This window comes from Hydra vulgaris, chromosome 03 (assembly GCF_038396675.1).
Source record: "Hydra vulgaris chromosome 03, alternate assembly HydraT2T_AEP".
Classification (NCBI taxonomy): domain Eukaryota; kingdom Metazoa; phylum Cnidaria; class Hydrozoa; order Anthoathecata; family Hydridae; genus Hydra; species Hydra vulgaris.
In genome coordinates, this window is record NC_088922.1 from 43,137,354 (window position 1) to 43,157,938 (window position 20,585).

The 20,585-nt window shown below is 28.9% G+C and overlaps 1 protein-coding gene across 1 annotated transcript; it reads right to left on the reverse strand.

Moving 5' to 3' along the window:
• Positions 1–8,195: 8,195 nt before the first annotated feature.
• Positions 8,196–12,134, reverse strand: LOC136078178 (uncharacterized). Its single transcript, XM_065793302.1, has 3 exons — positions 11,786–12,134; positions 11,188–11,275; positions 8,196–11,084 (listed from the first exon to the last, which is right to left on the reverse strand). Exon 3 carries the CDS (start codon positions 10,195–10,197, stop codon positions 9,520–9,522), a length of 678 nt encoding a protein of 225 aa, XP_065649374.1. The 5' UTR covers positions 10,198–11,084; positions 11,188–11,275; positions 11,786–12,134; the 3' UTR covers positions 8,196–9,519.
• Between the last annotated feature and the right edge of the window lie 8,451 nt (positions 12,135–20,585).

A 20,585-nucleotide genomic window follows, 5' to 3' on the forward strand; every position in this document is an offset into this window, starting at 1 on the left:
AAAAAAACACTTATATAATAAACATAAAATTTATTAAGAGTTATAATTAACAGTATTAACAAATTTAGTTTCATTAATGTTTATTATATTTAATAATAATTTTATTAAACTAAAAAATATCAAGGTAGATTTTAAACATGACCATTTTTTGAAGCTAGTTCATAAAAATCACATAGTTTTAATAAGATTTTAATGGTATTTATATATATACATAAGCTACATTTTTCTTGTTATTATTATTCAGCACTGTATTTGCCAGAGATGTAGGTTTTGAGACTTAGATCTTGGTCTCGAGACCTCTCAAAACTCATATTTAATTGCCTTGGTCTCATTTTTGGTCTTGAAGCTTGGAGTCTTGGCTTTGAAAGCCTGGAATACTGGTCTTGGACCTTTACTGTATTGTACTTTCTTGATCCTTATAAAAAATATCAACACAATGAGTGTTGATTAATAGATTAAAATACTAACACTGTGAATGGCATAGTAATTATGAATAAATTGTTACTACTAAGATTAACATGTTATATAAGTCATGAAATCAAGTGATACATAGTTATCTGTTTTACTTCTTACGTAAAGTATTTAAATAAAAAATGTAAACTTTACTTTAATTTTCTTTTGTAACTATATTATATGGCTAATAAAGTTACAAAAAAAAAAGAGAAAAACCTGCATGTTTGTTTCATGTGTGCTATTCTTAATTTCACAATGTGCTGATCTTGTGTCAATTTTTAATGGTATATTTTGCTTTTAACAATAAAAAAAACCTGTTTTTGATTTTCTGTTATGTAAGTTAAATATTGTTGACTGCAACAGTGTACTGCATAATTTGTCTTAACATAGTTATAATATACATCTGTAATCAAGTTAAAATGATACATAATAAGGTAAAGGGTTAATAGTATACATACATGCTTGAGCATGAGTCTTATTGTGTTGAACTTCTTAGAATATAAGTCTTAATCTTGTGTTAAGTATTTAAGTAATTACATTTTATCTTTCTTTATAAAATAATACAATTTGTATAATTACATTTTGTCTTTCTTTATAAAGAAAGTCAAAATGTAATTATACAAACACATATAACATAAATTGATGAAATGAAAACAAACAAAAAATTAAGTATACTAAATTTAGTATGTAATGTATAAGTATATATATAGTAAACTTAATGTATAACATTTGAAACGCTGATTATTTACAGTTTGAACTGAAATGAAGTCAAAATCCAAATAACATCAAAAATAAGTATTATCATCAAACTCCATAATAAACATTATAACTAATTTCAGTTATATTAAAAACTCTAGAATCCGACTCCGACTACAACTCCGATAAATACATCTCAACATAGTACATCCTTATTTTTACTCGACGATCTGAGTTTTATGTCAAAAATAATTTATTGTTCTAATAATGACGCAGTCGTGACACATCTTTCTGAAAAAGATTTTCAAAATTCAGATCTTTCTAAAAAAGATTTTCAAAAACAATTTTATAAATTATTTGCAATTTTGCATAAACACGATTTTGCGGTGTTTCTGAAAAATTACAAGGAATTGTTAGAACTCTATAAAATATATTTTTAATATTATGTACAATGCCATACTTAATAATTATTAAAAATACGTTATTCATTACGGGGATCGCCCGCTAGATTTTGCAAATCATCCAATTTTTCAAATAGCGTGCAAAGTATAATTGTTTAAGTGTTTTTTGTTTTTTTTAATTACTAATGTATAAAATTGGTATAGAATAACAGTAATAAAAAGAAAATCAGATGTTATTAACACCCATTTGCGATGGTCCTCAATGATCTGAAGTTCATATGTTTCGGGCTTTTGATTTTGTTTTTAAAATAGTGGATCAGCTTCAGTGCAGTTATTAACCACTTCTAAAAACATACATGACATTTTAAAATGACTTTTTAAAACATACATTGACTTGATAATATCTGTTGGTTTCTGGGAAGAAGAGACCAACTTGTCTAACAACATATTTAGTTGTGGTCCATCAAAGATTTTTCATAAATACTTTCCTACGTTGTTAATGTGCAACTCATAAAAGCGATACCGATAAGCAGCCCACAAAGTTGCATGAATAGTTACCTCCCAATTACAGTTGCATATCCCTTCTTTTAGCCAATGTTAAAAGCTGTTGTACCAAAGCAAATAGTAATTTAATAATCAAGGAACTAGTAACTGAATCATTAAGCAGCTTTAACAATTAAAAACAATTAATATTTATGTGCTACATCAGTAATATTTGGTATCATTGGAATTTCGAAAAAAATCCTGGCATTGGTGACATGTTCCTTTTCCTTTCCTGTGAAATACAACAAAATAATTTTTTGTTAAAGATTCCTAGATTACTTATTAAAGCAAAGATGTTTGAATGTGGTTAAAATACTATTGCTTGTAAGCGTCTAAACATCTTCTCCGAAGCCGATTCATCAACCTTCCCAATAACACAATTGGTTTTTTTCATTTCATAAGATAAAGTCTGATTTGCTGCTCTCTGCTTTATCGAAATTTAGTACAATCATGGGTTTTTTTCTCGCTTTGATATAAAATGTTATCTTAATTAACTATGTGACCAAAATTCACAATAAACAGGCAAAAAATTGCACGTGTTGCATAAATCAAATGAAATAGCAAAGTTAGAAGAGTAATTTTATTTATCTGTAGAAACTTCCGCTGGTTTTGTAAGAAATGCCTGTCTTTTTTTCCACGTTAAAATTCGAGATCGACGTAGTATTTCGTATGCATTAGACTAAATGTTTTAAAACAACAGCTAAATTTTTTTTTTTTTAGATTAAATCCAAAAAATTTGTCTTGATGATGCTTTCTTGCATGCAGAGTTTTCCTTTTGCTCAGGTTTTCCTTTTTGTGTTTAAAAACTATTGTAATACATTACTATTGCTACAGATTAATATTTTTGTCATACCTTTGCCGACAATTGAGTTTTTAAAATAGAGTACTACGTATTCACGATCACAATCATGTGGTTTGACAAATATTGTCATTTTTGTCAGAACTTACATAAAACTTATTTTTGAACTAACAGTTCATAGTATTTTCGATTTGCCAGAAATTATTCAAAAAAATTCATCGGGCAATGCGAAATATATAAAGCGGGCAACTGGTCATTAATCTGTCATCAAACGGTCATGGGGCAATACGAAACTAAAATAAAAATAGAAATTATTCAAACAATTATCGTAAAGCTTCATGGTTATAAGGGTGAGAAAAAAATTATAGAAAAGCGATAAGATTAAAAGGGAGCAATATATACTTTAAGTAATAAATACTTTAAAATTTAAATATCTTGATTGTTTTAATATATTTTCTATATCTTAAATCCTTAATAATGTCTTATAAAAATTGTAGCATAGTTGTAGCTAAAAAAATGTTTTATTTCATAAACAGCTATTATTAATTTTCCTGCGGAAAAAAATTCAAAGAATCACATTGCAGTCCATACACTAATGCTGGATTAAGAAAAAGCTAGGTGGACTTTAGCCCCGGGCTTCGCAGTTTTGAGGATCCAATTTAAAATAAATGATTATTAAAATTAAAACCATCTGATAATTTTTAAAGAATGAGATAGAAAAGGGCATTCTGTTTAATAGCCCCTGATCACGAAAAATCTTAATCCATCACTGCTAAATACTATTGGAAAACTAGTACAGACGTTTGTAAAAAATGCGGATGTAAAAAAATATGCATGAAAGAAGTTGCCGCCTATCTTGCTTGAATTTGTTGAAATTGCAAAACTAGTTTGTACAAGCTTTTAAAAAGAAAGATTCCCTCGATGGGCACAAAGTATAGAAAAGGTTAGTTTATGTTAACTGCATTTGTTAAAATACAGTGTTAAAACATCTGATAAAATATAAAGCTGTATATAAAATGTCAAATAGAACATAATTACATAATAACATGGTCTGCATAATAACAGGTCTGCATAATAACATGGTCTTCTATAATAACAGGTGGCTTCTTAAATCAAGATAAAAAATATTATAGAACAAATAAATTTATTTGATCGATTTTATCTAGCTACATATGGACAACCTCTGATGATGAGTTAGTCATCTTAAGAAAAAAGGGAGACAGAGAAAAAATCCATCTATTCTCCTTAAAAACATTCAGAAATCTTTAAATAAATTTTTATTTTTCAAACAGAGGATACAGAAAACTGATTTCTTCTCTTAACAAGACTACTGGAAAGAAAGCCGGGAGTGACGAAGTTTCTAATTTTGTTATGAACATTATTAGCGAGAGAGCATTGAATTCTTATACAAGTACGAGAATCAATTGAAAGAGGAGGAGGCTTATTGAACATATGTTTCAATACCTTTGATCCAGATAAACAAGTTATCAGTTTTAATAAAATGATCAGACATTAACGCACGGGATTAGGCGATTATATGGGGTATAGTTTATTTCTGTTGCTGAAGATTTTCCTAAAACATATCAGAAAACATAAGATTTAAAGTTGCTAACATGATTATAGACTTATCAAGCCATGGTGGCCTCCATGCATGTTTATCGTGTGAAAATAAAAAGACTGCAAATATAGAATCTTTGAAAACGTTTGGAAACCTTGATTTTCATCTTTCTGAGCTTCAAACAGCGGTGAAATAAAAAGAAACTAACCAACTGCATAAAAATTTTATACATTTCTTATTCATTTTGATGAAAAAATACAAGTTGGAATGGTAAACAAAGTCATCATTATATATATATATATATATATATATATATATATATATATATATATATATATATATATATATATATATATATATATATATATATATATATATATATATATATATATATATATATATATATATATATATATATATATATATATATATATATATATATATATATAGGTTTTGTCCTCAACAACCTAGTTTTCACACTCTGGTTAAATTTAAATCATTGGATGCTTGGAAAATACATTCTCAGACATCGCTACAACGAAGGCCGGTTCGGTGGACTGTAACAAAAAATTGTATAATTTTGTGGAACGAGAGATGGCATTTCTAAATGATTGTTGACTATTATTACATGTTTCAAAGATTTATAAAGTGTTATGGATAACTGGTTTGGTGATTACCTTAGTACCGATGTCAATGATTTCATTGCTATATTGAAAGACTTGTATCTACCTAATGGAGTTTGCAAAAGATTATAACTATGCCTCTTATAATAACTTATTAGGATTTGAGAAGTCAATTATATATATATATATATATATATATATATATATATATATATATATATATATATATATATATATATATATATATATATATATATATATATATATATATATATATATATATATTCATCATTTGCATGACTTTTATTAATGGTTTTGCATGTTTATATTTTTTTAAGTCTGCATGCATGTTTTTGTAGAGAAAATATTTTTTAAAGTTTTGTTGGTTGAGTACTAGTCCATGTAATATTGGGATAGTAAATGAGATATTAGGCAAAAATATACTAGTTTCAGACTTTCTGATGTTACATATGGACAGTTTTTGCACATCAAACCGAATATAATTTATATGGGGGAGCCATGATAAATTTTTTATCAATAAGATTTCCTAAAAATTTTATTGAATCCTTTTTACTAATTAGTGTATCATTTAAAATTAAATCGGGTAATTTTAAAGGAAGTTTTTCATCTTGTGATTTTTTATGAAATAAAGTATATTTTGTTTCTCTCAGAGACTTTGCATGATTCAAAAAGTTCTTTTGAATTAAATTCACTTTATAACTTGCCATTTTACAAACTAATAAATCAACCACAAGGAAGTGGAAAAAAAGGTGGAGGATTAGCAGTTTATATTTTAAAATAGTTAATATAAAAACTTCAAAGTAGGGTCATGGCACCTCCAACCGCGACTTTAAGAAAACTTTTAATTTCAAAACTTCTTAACTCCAAAACAATAACAGATTTTTACTAAGGGTTTTCGAATTAATATTTTTTACTCAATTAGTAACTAAATTATATAATTCGAATTTGAGTAAAGTTATTTTTTCAATGTTATTTTTAATTTTTTGTAAGATCTGGTACGTTTCTTCACCTACTGTGATAAAGCACCACCTATCGAAATCGATTCTCCACCTACCGTTTATGAAAAAAATCGTATATTTTAGTTTTAGTTTTATATATTTAAATCAAGAAACAAATACATAAATTTTGTATGATTACAAAACAAAGAAGACATTGATTATAAAATTATCCATCAAAGCTTTTTTCTGAATTTAAACTTTTTTTCTTTTTAAATTCTTTTTTTAAACGTTTTTTTTTTTTTTGTCTTTTATTTTTATTTTCTTTTGTAACAGCTTGTTTTCTTTTAGATTTTTCTTGTTTTTCTTTTTCTTTTAATTCTTTTTTTTTCAGCAGCTTTATTTTTACGTTCAATTTTTTTGATATCTTCTTCTTTCTTTGCATTTTCTTTAGTTATTTGAATCTAACCATTTGGATGAAGTTACAACGCTCTAACCATTCAACTCATACAACTCTAACCATTTGGATGAAGTTACAACGCTCGGTAATCGTTCAACTTGTTTCAGCCTTTTTTTTGTGATTGGTTGTTTTGGCCATAAAAGAAAGTCGAGTAATGAATTTACATCTTTTATTATTTGTTTATTTGAATCTGGTGGATCTGTTGCTGATTTACTTTCACCGGATTCATCAATTATTACGCTTTTTCCGAATTCGCTAACATTACTAGATGCGTTTTCATTTTGCGTACTGGTAATATCTAAATACGATTCTTTATCGATTTCATTGTTCGATACATTATTGTTGGCTTCTATTAAATTTATAGTTTGTTTGGAGCTATCGTTAAATTTAAATTTTTTCCAAAAATTAAATAACTCTCTGAAGTCAGTTTTTCCTCTCCATTCTTTATTTCCAGTTTTTTCAAACTGGAGCAATAACTCAGGTGCAACGTTGTTTTTAAATATGTTTCCCACATTATTATAGCTTGAAAGATTCGTTTCATTATTATCAATTGTGGAATTCAATTTAACACGTTGAATTACTTTTTTATAATCAACATTGTTTGCATTAAATGGGAATATTCCTGTCGACCAAAATCCGTTAATAATATTTTTCTTCATACTTGGATCCATAACAAAATTATTCAACAACATTGGTACATTTTCTCTGAGAATTTCATTAAAATTGTTATCCAATTTAAATTGCCGACAAATGTTCTACCTTTTTTTTTTAATTGGTCCAAAAACTGACACATCTAATGGTTGTAAGATGTGTGTAGCATGAGGACACAACGAAATCAAATGAATTCTTTCCGAGGAGCAATATATGCTGAGACATCAGCATGTATTGCTCCTCGATGAACATCGCTTGCATCTGTCCATCCATGAACATATATATTGGTAATTGTGTATTAATTGATTTCAAATATGGTACTAACACACTTGTGAAGTACTCATAAAAGCATTCGGCGGTCATCAAGGCGCTCTCACTTTTACCGAGACCCCAACCTGGTGGTGCAGCAGCAGCAACAGTTTTTGGCATTCGAGCATACTTGTACAATGTTAATAATGGTGCAAATTCACCATTTGCATTTACGCAAAATAGAGTTGTAAGGTTTTCCTTATCGCTGTTGTTGCATACTTCATAAACATTTCTTCCTCTAATACCAATTACTTTTCCAGTTTTTGGTGCTAACTCAAAACCAGTTTCGTTTAAATTAAAAACACGAGATGGATCATTAAAGTATTGCGCATCATCGTCTAATAATTCATACACCTCATTAACAGGAGCGATTCTAGGAAAAATACGAGTGGGGGGGGGGGGGGTGAAATATGTTAAAAATACCGACTCAAAAATCCGTCACGTGACATTTTGAGAATTTGTTTTTTCTCTGTATCCATTATTCATAAGCATATTTTTTTGGAACGATAGATTAAGACAATAGGCGGATAAAATCTCACTAGCGAATCTTTCTAGTCGACTAAAAATTTTAAAATTTGAATTTCGCAGCAAAATGTACACTCGTCGACTAACCGTTTTGGGTTAAGTGCAAAAAATTTAGTTTTCAAAAAAAAGTTAACTTACCAGGCTAAATTTAGGTTACCAGTTATTTAAATATTATTAGGGTACCTAATAATATTTAAAAGACTTATCGAAAGAAAATAAAATTACATTATAATATTCATATAATAATATAAAAAATTAAAGATCTAGAGTTTGATTTTTTCAAACTTTTATTCTTCTTTGCTTAGCGGAAGACCATTTCTTAACAACACAATCGATATCAATTTTGTCACAACTTAACATCATTAGTGAACTTAATCTTTCAGTAGTCATAGTAGAGCGCAAACTATTTTTAACCAACTTTAATTTACTAAACGTACGTTCATTTGATGCTGTAGATATTGGAGCTGTTAAAGCTAGGCGACATAACTGATTTGCCCAAGGTAATAAATTCTTTAACTCGTGAGATTTCTCAATTACTTCCATTATTGTTGCTAAACTTGAACATTGATGACATAATATCTCCCATTCAGCTGCAACTGCATCAAAGTCTAATAAACAGCCAGCTTGACTCTTCGGAGGAAAAAGTGAAAATGCTTTTTCTAAATTTTCTGGTGAAGCAGCTGTAAACTATAGCGGAATATGTAAGATACTAAAAATCGGCTTGAGTTTCTCATTAAAGACTTTAAGATTTTGATTTGACAATCTTAAAAGAGTATCTAAAACTTGATTAAATTGTTTTCGATAAAAAGTTAACAAATCAATGTTTGCAGAACTATCAGAATTATCATCAACTTTTTTTGGCATGCTTCTAACTCTGTGATATCGTTTATAATCTGTATCTGGATCAACTCCATACGATTGAGCAGTTTTTTTTTGAGCTTTCAATTAAGTTATTTATATTATCAGAATCTGATCTTATATTTATTTGTTAAGGAAGAAACAGCACTTTTTATTAGTACTACTGCATCACATATATTCAATTCTTTTGTTTCTAAATGTTCGGTTAAATATTTAAGTTTGTACATGATGTTTTTCATGAACATTAACAATACAAAGAAATCAAAACTCAATATCTTTGCTTTTAATCCAAGAGCTTTAGTTTTTGTTAAACTGTCAAATTTATCTGAAGTTGTTATGTCTTTTAATGTATCAACAATTGGATTTAGCGATGTCCACACAGATTTTATACTTTCTGCTCGAGCAGTCCATCTTGTTTTCGATAGATTTCTTAGCTGTAAACTTCCTTCAATTTCTATCATACGGTCTGTTAAATCTTTGAACCTTTTTGTACTGGATGAAAAAAATACATAAATATTTTCAAGTACATTTATAAATTCTCCAATTACAGGACTAGCATCACAACTATGCTCAAGAAAGGTATTTAATCAATGTGCTTGACATGGCATATATGGAACAGCGTGGCCAACAAATTCAGTAAAGCAATGTTGAGCTCCTTTAATATGTCCGCTCATATTGCTAGCAAGATCATTGAAACGCTACATTATCAGTGTTAATTTTATGTCTTACTAGGCAGTCATAAATATATTTAGCAATTTCATATCCAGTTTTTGTAGTTGATTCAATAACATCAAGCAATCGTTCATTAGCTTTGCCGTTTAAATCAATATATCTTATACATACAGCCAATTGATCTTTGTTAGATATATCTGGTGTGGTATCAGCCATAACAGAAAATAGTTCTGATTTGGAAACTTCTTGAATTATAGTTTTTCGAGTTTCTGCAGCAAGAAGATCTATAAATTCATTTTGGGATTGACATCCAAGATAGGTAACATGGTGAGGACCCATACTTTTATCACTAAGCCATCTTTTTATGATTGCATTGTGTCTAGAAAGCAAAAGAACTATTTGATAAAAGTTGCTATCTTGAGACTCATTTTCCTTTTCTTTGTGGCTGCGAAAAGCCAACCCTTGTCTTCCTAAAGTGCAGGCCACATCAATCAAAATTCTGACTGCTTTTCTATTAAACTCTTGTTCATAGTTTTCACGTATTGCTAGTTCTTGAGCAGACTTATTAAAAATAAAATCAACACCACTTGATTGGTTAGTGAATGCACAATAATCGAACATAGCTCTTTTATGAGATACGGATGAAAAATGTTGACTCAATTTTCCCTTTTTCAATTTTCCTCTACCTTTCATTTTCTACCATTGCCTTACACCACTATTAACCCAAACACTGTTTTCATTTATTTGAGAAAATAATGAACAGACAAAACAAAATACAGAATCAGCTACAATGCTATACTCCAGCATAGGAAATTCATTAAACCATATAGGAGTAAAGTGTTGTTGTTTATTTACTGGAATGTTGTTGTCTCTGGGATATCTGGCCAGTTTAGGTTGATGGGGTCCTAATGATATTAAAAATTGTCGTTGTAATATTGTTAAATTGTGAATACGTTTACCTGAATCATGTTCCACAAAACTATCTTTTGCACTAATGTTGTCATGTTCATTTCCAATCATTAAGCTATCTAATGCTTTTGTGGCATAACTTATGTAATTACAAATACCATTTCTAATACTTGATATGTATTCTATACTATTGATCAAAAAGAGTATATGGTTTGGAAACTTTGAATTCTTAACATTGTTTAAAATTTTATTACATTGCTCAAGTTCTTGACTTATGGCTTGTAATTGTCCAATACAAGATATCTATGAGTGTTCTTTTGTCTCCACATCATAAATAATTTGTTTTTCATTAACTAGTTGGCCTCTTTTTTTAACTTCAACTAGAAATTAAAAATGAAGGTTTATTGTTAAATAGTAATATTTATATAAAAATAATATGCATATATATGTAATAATATACAAATAGTCAAACCATTTTTTGCATTCGTCAAACACTACTAAGTAACACTATAACTAGATAATAAAAATAATATGTCAATAATTATTCAACAAATGAAAAATACTGTTTAACTTTTCTCGATCTATTTTGTTAAATGCAATTTGTTGATTAATGACTTTTTTCCACAAAAGTTTAAAATCAATTGGATTTTTTGGTTTTAAATTCTGCATAACTAAAGATAAATGATAAAGTTAAAAAATCTAAAAAATCAACATCAAAACAATCAAAACTCATTTAAAATCAACGTTTTATCATATAGACTCGTAAAAATTTACTTGTATAGTTCTGAACTGCATCATTTATATTTAAACATGTTACTTCCATTTCAGAGTTCGATAAAAGATTGGTTTCTGCAAGTGACTCCTGTAAAATAATATATAACCTAAGTATATATTTATCTCGAGATAACATAGATCTCTGTTATTCAATGGTTATACATAATATAACTGCTAATTATAGTTGTGATTTGACGATAAAATATTTAAACTACTGGTGTTAATTAAAAATTATTAAATAAATTATAAAGCTCAGGGACCAAAAGATTGACTTTGTTTCTATTTTATTGATGTCGGTAATATAGCATTGATATCAATAAAATAAAAATCAGGAAAATACTGAAATATTGTCATACATGTAAATAATAAAATATTAATGTAATATATATTATTTTATTAATGTAATATATTAATATTAAATTGCTTACTCTAAGACCTTTTTTAATAAATGGTCTTAGAGTGAGCCATTTAGATCTAACACCAAGACTTGATCTGAAAACACAAAAACTTGATGAAGACAAAATTTTTACACATATAATATCTATTTATTTTATTTATTCAATATAATGCAAATTAAGAAAAAAAAACAGATACTTACAAAGCTGGGTGTTGGAGCTCTCAACTTTTTGGCAACATCAAACGGATTTCTAGGGGCTCCAAAATGTTTCGTCTTTATTTGTTTTCCATTATGAACTACACGTTGATGTTTTAATTTGTAGTCGTTATTAAAAACACTGCCACAATCAATGCATTCCAGCTTTATTCTTTTACTTTTTGACGTTTTTAACATTATTTTAAAACTTTTATTAAGTAAACGTCAGTGATATAAACACAAATAATAACACTATTAAACGTAAGTAATTAATGAAAAAAGTAATTTAAGATAAGTAGCTCCTTTCACTAGCTCCTTTGATTTATAATCGCGTATATAATTAAACTTTGACACTAGGAAAACATAGTGTTAATTCAGCTAAGTATAACCGACCGTGTTCAACCGAGTCCAAGTTTAGTCGGCTGTAAAATGTTCCGGATAAATAGATATCGCCACTGTAAAAGGTAATTATATCGATACTATCACATATAAGCAGATTTTAAAAATACTCAAAAAACTTGTTGCTTTTAAATTCTATAAAAATAATGTTGAAAAATTATCCATGAAATTTACCGACTATAACTTTTATTCAAAAAAATACCGACTTTAAGTTTGATTTTACAATTGCCAGGGGGGTATAATACCCCCCACTCCCCCCCGTAAAATCGCCCCTGCTCATTAAACCATTTTCTTATCAATGCTTCAGATATAAGACCTCTAGCTCTATTAATATGCTCTGCTTGTTTTTGCGATAGTTCCTTATGACGACGCATAAATTTATAAAACCAGTTTTTACTTGAGATATCATTTAAATGGTGTTTTTATACCTCGCCCTTTACCTATTTTTTGTACGGCCTTAATTAATAACTTTTTTGTTATCGCAAAACCCATGTTAGCACACTGCATTAACCAAGCAACTAATTCATTCTCTATTTCTTCTCCAAGATATGATTTAAAGCCAGAGTTTTGCCGTTTGGGTTGGCTTTTACCAGATAATTTGTCGCGTAAGGTACTTTCAGGAACATTAAGCTTTTTGCTGACACATAAAATTTTTTCACCTTTATTTAAAGCTCTAAGTGCTGCATGCAGTTGTTCTTCGGAATGCAAAGCTTTTTTCGAATATTTTTTTTCTTTTTTGTACCTTGCATCTTTCTTATCGAATTCATTTCACATAATAAATAAAGTATAAAAAACATATCAAATAAATACTCCCCAGGGTTAAATTCATTTCACATAATAAATGTAATTAATTTCATATAGTAAATAAAGTATAAAAAACATATCAAATAAATACTCTCAAGGAGTAAAAATACCCCAAAAGTTGTTAAATTACCTTTAATTGGTTAAATTACTAGGGTTAAATTACCTTTAATCGGTAATTTAGTTTAACTTAAATGGTTTTTTAGAGAGAAAATTTCACAAAATAAAACACGTTCGATAAAATATTTTTATAAACGGTAAGTGCTAACTATTATAATTTTCGTAATCACCTACCGTGTAAAGGATTAAACAATGTTATACAAAAAATACAACTATTTTTTGATAAAATTTAAAATAATCAATGTATTTACAACTATTTTAAACTTTAATCGAAAAAATTATATAAATTTTAAGCCATAATAAAAACTAGACAAAATTTTTTTTACTGTTAAAGATTTTCTTAAGAAAGCAATAAAAATTCATTTACAAGTAAAAAAACGTCTCAAATCTTTAAAAATGTATCTTTTTAAAAATATGTTATTACTGAAATAAGTTAGTTTTGTATAAAAAAATACTAAAAAAAAAATTAAAAAAAGAAAACATTACAAATTTACTGATTTTTTCAAAAACCACGGTAGGTGCTTCTTCACGGTAGGGGGTGTCATGACCCTATTTTAATTGGATGCAATGATCGTCCTCCAAGGACGATCATTGCATCCAGTAGGAAAATCAAATCTTTAGAAATTTTTAACGTGCCATGTTGCGCCAAAGTTAGTGTGCTAAAAATGCTATTAAATTATAGTAGTAAATCATAGTTATTTTAACTAATTATTTCATTGTTATTGAATCTCATCTATTTGTTAATAAAATGATCCAGCTAATCAATAGTTTTTGTAATAAATTGTTGTTGTTCAGAAATTGTCTGAATTGAAGTAGGATTTTTTTTGCATTTACATATATTGTTAATTAAACTTCTTTTATGCAATATAGTTTTCATATTAAAATTAATTTCGCCTTACTATTATTTATAAGTTTGCTTCTACTCCTAATTTAAGTTCTCAACTTTTGAAGAAAAAAATCACTTTCTTTAATATAGATTAATCAACAAAAATCTCTGTTTGAAATGAAAAAAAAACGTTAGCAAAATAGCAATTAAGATACTAAACCGAAGTATAATTAAAAAATGAATCAATAAAATCTAATGGACACCATTACAAATCCAGATTTTAAATAGACACTTGGAGGTGGTGACTATTTTTTCATTTATCCCTTTATTCCACTTGTAAAAACAATACAAAATTGTATTTAGGTTATTAAAAACATCAGTATAACACTGATTAGTATCACTGATTAGTATCACTAGAGTGCTTTTGTTATTTTTTTTAATTTTTGTTTTTAGTTCCTCAAGAAGACCAAACGGTCTTGTTACAGTGCACTGCGGAAAAGCGTTTAACTTAGAAGTTCACGCTTCCTTCCTTACCAATGACGCGAAAATTTCAGCGCTCTAACCACTGAGCCACGACTGTTTTCATTTCATTCAACAAGTAACTTCCTGAAACAATTTCACTTTCTTTGTTTATTTTTTGGGCGCTAATACGCTTTTGCACCACTGCTAAATTTACAGATTTTTACTGCAGATTCTGAAAGACCGTCGTTTAAAACGAAAAAAAAAAATGGTATTCAATAACAAATTTCATTAAAGTAAAGGGCTCTAACTCGATCTAAAATTTTTTAAAAAAAAAAAAAAAAAAACGCTAATATTATAAGATATTCACTGTCCAAGATAAGATATTCACTGTCCTAAGTCATCGTTTTTAAAATTTTAATAGCCTTTAAACTCTACTTTGAAAAAGGCTGGTTCTTATCGGCTTAAATGTTTTTAATTTTGCCTTTGTAATAAAATGCAATTTAAAAGTAAGAAATATAATTTAAATGTATGTAGTTTAACATTTTTCTCAATTAAAGTTAACGTTCATCTTATAACTCTTTTTATATATTACAATTGCAAATCCTACACAAACTGATTTCGATAGTATTTCTTTAGTAAATGTTGAAGTCACTCTTCTTTATTCGATTTAAAACGAACAAAGAAGAGTGCGTTAGATGGTCTAGAGAGTTTGGTTAGCTTTCTCAAAATGTCACTTGTCTTCGTTGCAACTTGCAATGTAATAAAAAACAATATAATCGATCTATTGACAAAATAGTTTGGAGGTGTCCATTAAAACAATGTAGAAAAACTATTAGTATACGGGTTGGTAGTTCCTTTGAACGATCTCATTTAGAACAATGGAAAATAATTGGAATTACGTGGACACATAGTGCTGGCAAAAGTAGAGGAATGTCGTTGGAAGATATTAGAAGAGTTAGAAATTTTAAGTCAATCGACGGTTGTAGATTGGAATCAATTTTGTCGAGACATAGCTGTTAACTATTTCTTGAATAACCCAGTTCAACTAGGTGGTCCCGGAAGAATTGTTGAAGTTGACGAGTCCTTATTTACAAGAAAGAAATACAATTACGGAAGAATTATTGAAGAACTATGGATTTTTGGCGGTTATGATGTCACCACAAATGAAGGGTTTCTTATACCTGTTCAGCGTCGAGACGCTGCCACTCTTATAACAATCATTAGACAATCGATAAGGCCTGGTACTGTGATATGGAGCGATATGTGGGCTGCGTATGAAAATTTGGCCGCACACGTCTATCAACATGGAACAGTCAACCGTACGTACCACTTTGTTGACCCTATTACTGGAACTTATTACTATTAAAACAAATAGAGTGGAGGCAATGTGGGGGAGAAGTAAATCAAAGTTCAAAGCAATGTTCGGTTCTTCTAATCGAGAAATTATTTCTGATTACTTAGCAGAGTTCATGTGGGCGCAAAGATTTAAACAACGCGGTTTCTTCCATTTTTGGGAACAAGTTGTTGATATCTATCGAGTTTGATGAGAAAAAAATTGTTTCATGAAATTATTGTTGATATTATATTTAATAAAAAACGAGAAAACCATTAATCAATGCAAAAAATTATTTTAGAAGTTTATAAGAACTTATATTAAGTTTATTTCTTAAAACAAACTAATTTTGGTATAATTAAAAGATTGGATATTTTGTGCATTTTGTTATTATAATTGCAAAATCGTCGTAGTTAATAATAGAATAAGAAAGTTAATGACTTATAACTCATGACTTAAAAAAACGATGCTTAGCGCAAAAACTTTATAATGGGTGATGACAATAAAAACCAGGTTAATTGATAAACAAAATAGTTTTACTAACAAAACATACAGTATTGGACAAAACATTTGCAACCAACATCGAACAATGCTAAAAAGTGTTCCTAATTTTACATGTCTTAAAAACGATACGAACTATACTACCACAGCAAACAGTTCAGGAGTCTGGAGTCATAGCATGCCATGACATGAGCAATCAGCTGACAGGTGACGGCACCCAGGCAGAATTTCGTTGACAAGTGCCATTTTGCAGCGGACGAAACAAGTGCAACTTTTTTGGTTTGTTTCATTTTCTTAAGTCTGGTCCGTGTCAACGTCACGGAAGTTTTTTAATAATTAAAGGAAGTATCCAGAAGTTTCCAGAAGAAGCATCTGGGAGCATCCAGTAGCATCCAGAAACATTCAGAAGCATCCAGAAGCTTCCAGAAGCATCGAAAAGAAGCATCTAGAATCTTCCAGAACAGGTTCACACAGGTTCATTATACTATATAAGAGACATGTAAATCGACATGTTATTCAGTCAGTATATGGAAGTCAATCAGTCTGTATTATCAAGACAGTTTATCGAAGTGAGTTTTATCAAAGTGTTTTATCGAAGAACATTAATACAAGAAGTGAAATACAACAAGTGTTTTATTACATCAATGCAGTCCACATCCAACCAAGACGTTGTGTTCCACAGAGCATTATTGTATCATCATAAGGTAAATGTAACTCGGTAAGCCTTGAGAAGCGTGATTATTTACTTTTATTATTTTTATGACTTCAAGTGCAAAAATGGCTCCCGACAATCTTGGATTAAACTAAGAAAAAAAATTATTGGCGATTATGTAAGTGGAATGTCACAAAAAAGTATTTATGATAAATATCGCGTGAAAAAATAGACCGTATCAAGACTATGTTCCAAATATCGTTCTACGAGGAAGTTGGCAGCAGATAACAAAGGTGGAAGACCGCGTTCCACCACTTCTAGAGAGGATTCTATGATCGTCAGATCCGTCAAGAAGGATCCCTGGATATCATCAGTCAAGATACAAAAACAATTAGAGCTGCCTGTAACGACCGAACAATCAGACGACGTGCTGTTGAAACCGGATTTTTTCCTCGACGCCCTGAAAAGAAACCGATGATTTCACTAAAAAACCAGAAGAAAAGACTCCTGTTTGCTACATCTCATATTGACTGGAATGTGCAGAAATGGCGAACTGTCCTGTTCAGTGATGAATAGAAGTTCAACATCATTGGAAGCGATGGCATTTGCCGTGTATGTCGACCTGCCGGAAAACGCCTCAATTTACGTTACTGCCATAAAACCGTGAAGCATGGTGGAGGCAATGTAATGGTCTGGCGGTGTTTTTCTACTAACGGTCTAGGTCCAATACATCGAAACGATGGAATAATGGACCGTTTCATGTATAAAAATATCCTGAAAAATGTTATGTTACCTCATGCTGAATGGAATATGCCAATAAAATGGGTTTTTCAGCAAGACAACGATCCGGAGCACACTGCAAAAGTAGTCAAGCAGTGGTTTCAAGACAACCACCAATCGGTGATGGATTGACCGCCTCAATCTTCGGATCTCAACTCTATCGAGAATCTGTGGGAGATCGTCATTCGCAGAATTAATCGTGAAGGTGTTCGTAATAAGGATCAACTGTTTGAACAAATCCAAAAGGCCTGGGCAGCAATTCCACAAAGTTTCATTGATCACCTGATCAAATCTATGCCTCGAAATGCAAGGCTGTAATCGACAACAAAGGATTCGCCACAAAATATTGGTAGCGAAATACAGCTTGGTCAACATTTTGTCGAGTTGCACTTGTTTTGTCCAGAAAGAAATCAACTTTTTTTAATACTTTTGATTAATTTATTAATTTTCGTGTACAAATAATGAACTTTGTGATGAATAAAACTTGAAGAACTTTGTCTCTAAACAGTTACATAGTTATTTCTCTAAATTGAAAAAATGCAGCACTTATATATAAAGAAACTAAATTAGCATTATTTGGTTCATAGAAGAATATATTTTTAAAAGAAACTCTGAAATAAATTTTTTGATTAATCATGGAAAGGGGCCTCCTGCTTTAAAACAGCCCTGTGCTCCCAAAAAATCTTGATCCACTACTGCATATTGCCATAATATATTATATTTTATATTTAGTCCAGAAATAAAAATGTACATGGAAAAACAGTTTACTGATTGATGGTGTATTTATCTGTCATATGCCTTCAATCTTTCTGCATAAAAAATTGTACACATGAATAGGAAGGAGTCTTGACGTGGTTCATGTGCTTTAAACAAATACCTTCCAGACAGATACTCTTTCAACCTTTATACTGTGGAGGTGGAGCATCAGCATATATTCTGAACTTAGTTTATACTCAATAAATAGAAATTTGACTGTACTATTTGTTCAGAGAGTAGTAATATTCAGGTTCTAAGAATCATTTTAAAATTAGTTTTGAATATTAAATTGTTTTGTTTACTTTTAGTAGCGTACACTGTAGATTTCAAGAATGCGATATAGGAATTTCAATTCAATTCAAATTTATGGATATTTTTTATAGAAAAAATAATGTCTCAAATTTGTAAGAATTTTTAACATACATCATAAAAAAATTTGACTCAGTCATAAAACTCTAGTGTGCAAAGTAAACAGTATATAGTTTATGATGTATATAGTTTATGATGAAGGAAAAACTAATTATGAGACAATCACATGTGGTGTTCCTCAAGGATCAATTTAAATATTATATCTTTAAATATTACTAAAACAAAATACACTTTATTCCATCGCCTACATAAAAAATCAGATATTCCCTTAGAACTTCCGGACCTTTTTATTGACAATCAATTAATAAAGAGAGAGCAATCAATAAAGTTTTTAGGCGTGTTTCTAGACGAAAATGAAACTGGAGGGAACATATAGGTGTAGTTGAAGATAAAATATCAAAACATTTAGGTATAATGTACAAAGCAAAGCAGTTATTACATCGATCTTGTTTAAAAAACATTTACTTTTCTTTTATTCATTGCTACTTAAGTTATGCGAACATTGCTCGGTGTAGCACTAACGCGACGAAAATAAAAAAGTTGCTTAGCAAACAAAAACAGGCTATAAGGATAATTTCAAACGTAGATCGCATCTCACACACACAAACACTATTTAATGAACTCAATATCCTAAATGTATATAAACTAAACCTCTATCAAGTTCTTATTTTCATGTTCAAACTTGATAAAAATATATTACCAATCTTATTTTATTCAATTTTTGAAAAAATAAATCACATATACCCTACTAGATTTTCAAAATACAACTACATTCAATCCAAAACTTATTATTCCGCTACTAAATTCTCTATTGTAAACCGAGGACCAAAGTTGTGGAACATAATATTAAATAATGAAATGAAAACTAATTATTCTCTAAACCAATTCAAAACAAAACTTAAGCAATTACTTTTGTTAACTGAAAATGAATTAAATTTTTTCTAATAAAACTTCTTTATATTAGAAATCAATAATTAATAGTTAAATAATTAATTACTTTAGATTATTAATACATAATTAATCAATAATTGTACATATATTTTTATCATTTTAAATGATAATCTTCTTTTTGAGAAATTTATTTTTTATTTTTGCGTTATTTATTAACATTTTACTTTTATTTTATACTGTTTATTTGCTTTTACTTAATTGGCAATGAAAAAGTATTATAAATATAATTAAATAAGTTAAACTATAAAATGCTCTACCAATAAAATGTTTTTATATAAAATCATATCTTCTTATTTTTCAAACCAATTCTTAAATGTTATTTTTGTCATTTAATATTTTAATAAATTTTGTTTCTTTTATTTTTTCAAAGCAATTATTATATCTTATTTTTTGAAAAACTACAAATTTTAAACGATATGCGATATATTTAAATTTTCTTTTATTATATATATCAGAGATATATACATTGAAACTATATTTTATTGTCAAACTATATTTTGTCTAGTAATGACGCATTTTTTGGGGCTTAATGATAAGACTAAATTTGTCTTCTTCTTGCCCCAGTCATATAATTATTTTTTTATAAGTTACGACTGTAAATTTTTTTTTATCGGCAAAGTGTATATAAAAAAAAAAAAAAAAAACAGGGAGAGAGGTCATAATAAATAAAGTGAAGTGAGAGTTTTTTTAGATATGAATTCGGGTAGATGGGAAAAAGTTTATAATTGATAGGTAGGGGGTGTTTCTTCGGCACCAGACAGTAGTTATGCATGAAAGGGGATGGGGTTGTGAAACTGGTTGGGGGGGGGAGGAATTTACACACAAAAATTTCGCCAACGGAGAAATAAATCCTTGA

Coding starts and splice junctions, on each gene's coding strand:
- LOC136078178 (XM_065793302.1), bottom strand. CDS start 10,197: ATGAAAGGTAGAGGAAAATTGAAAAAGGGAAAATTGAGTCAACATTTT.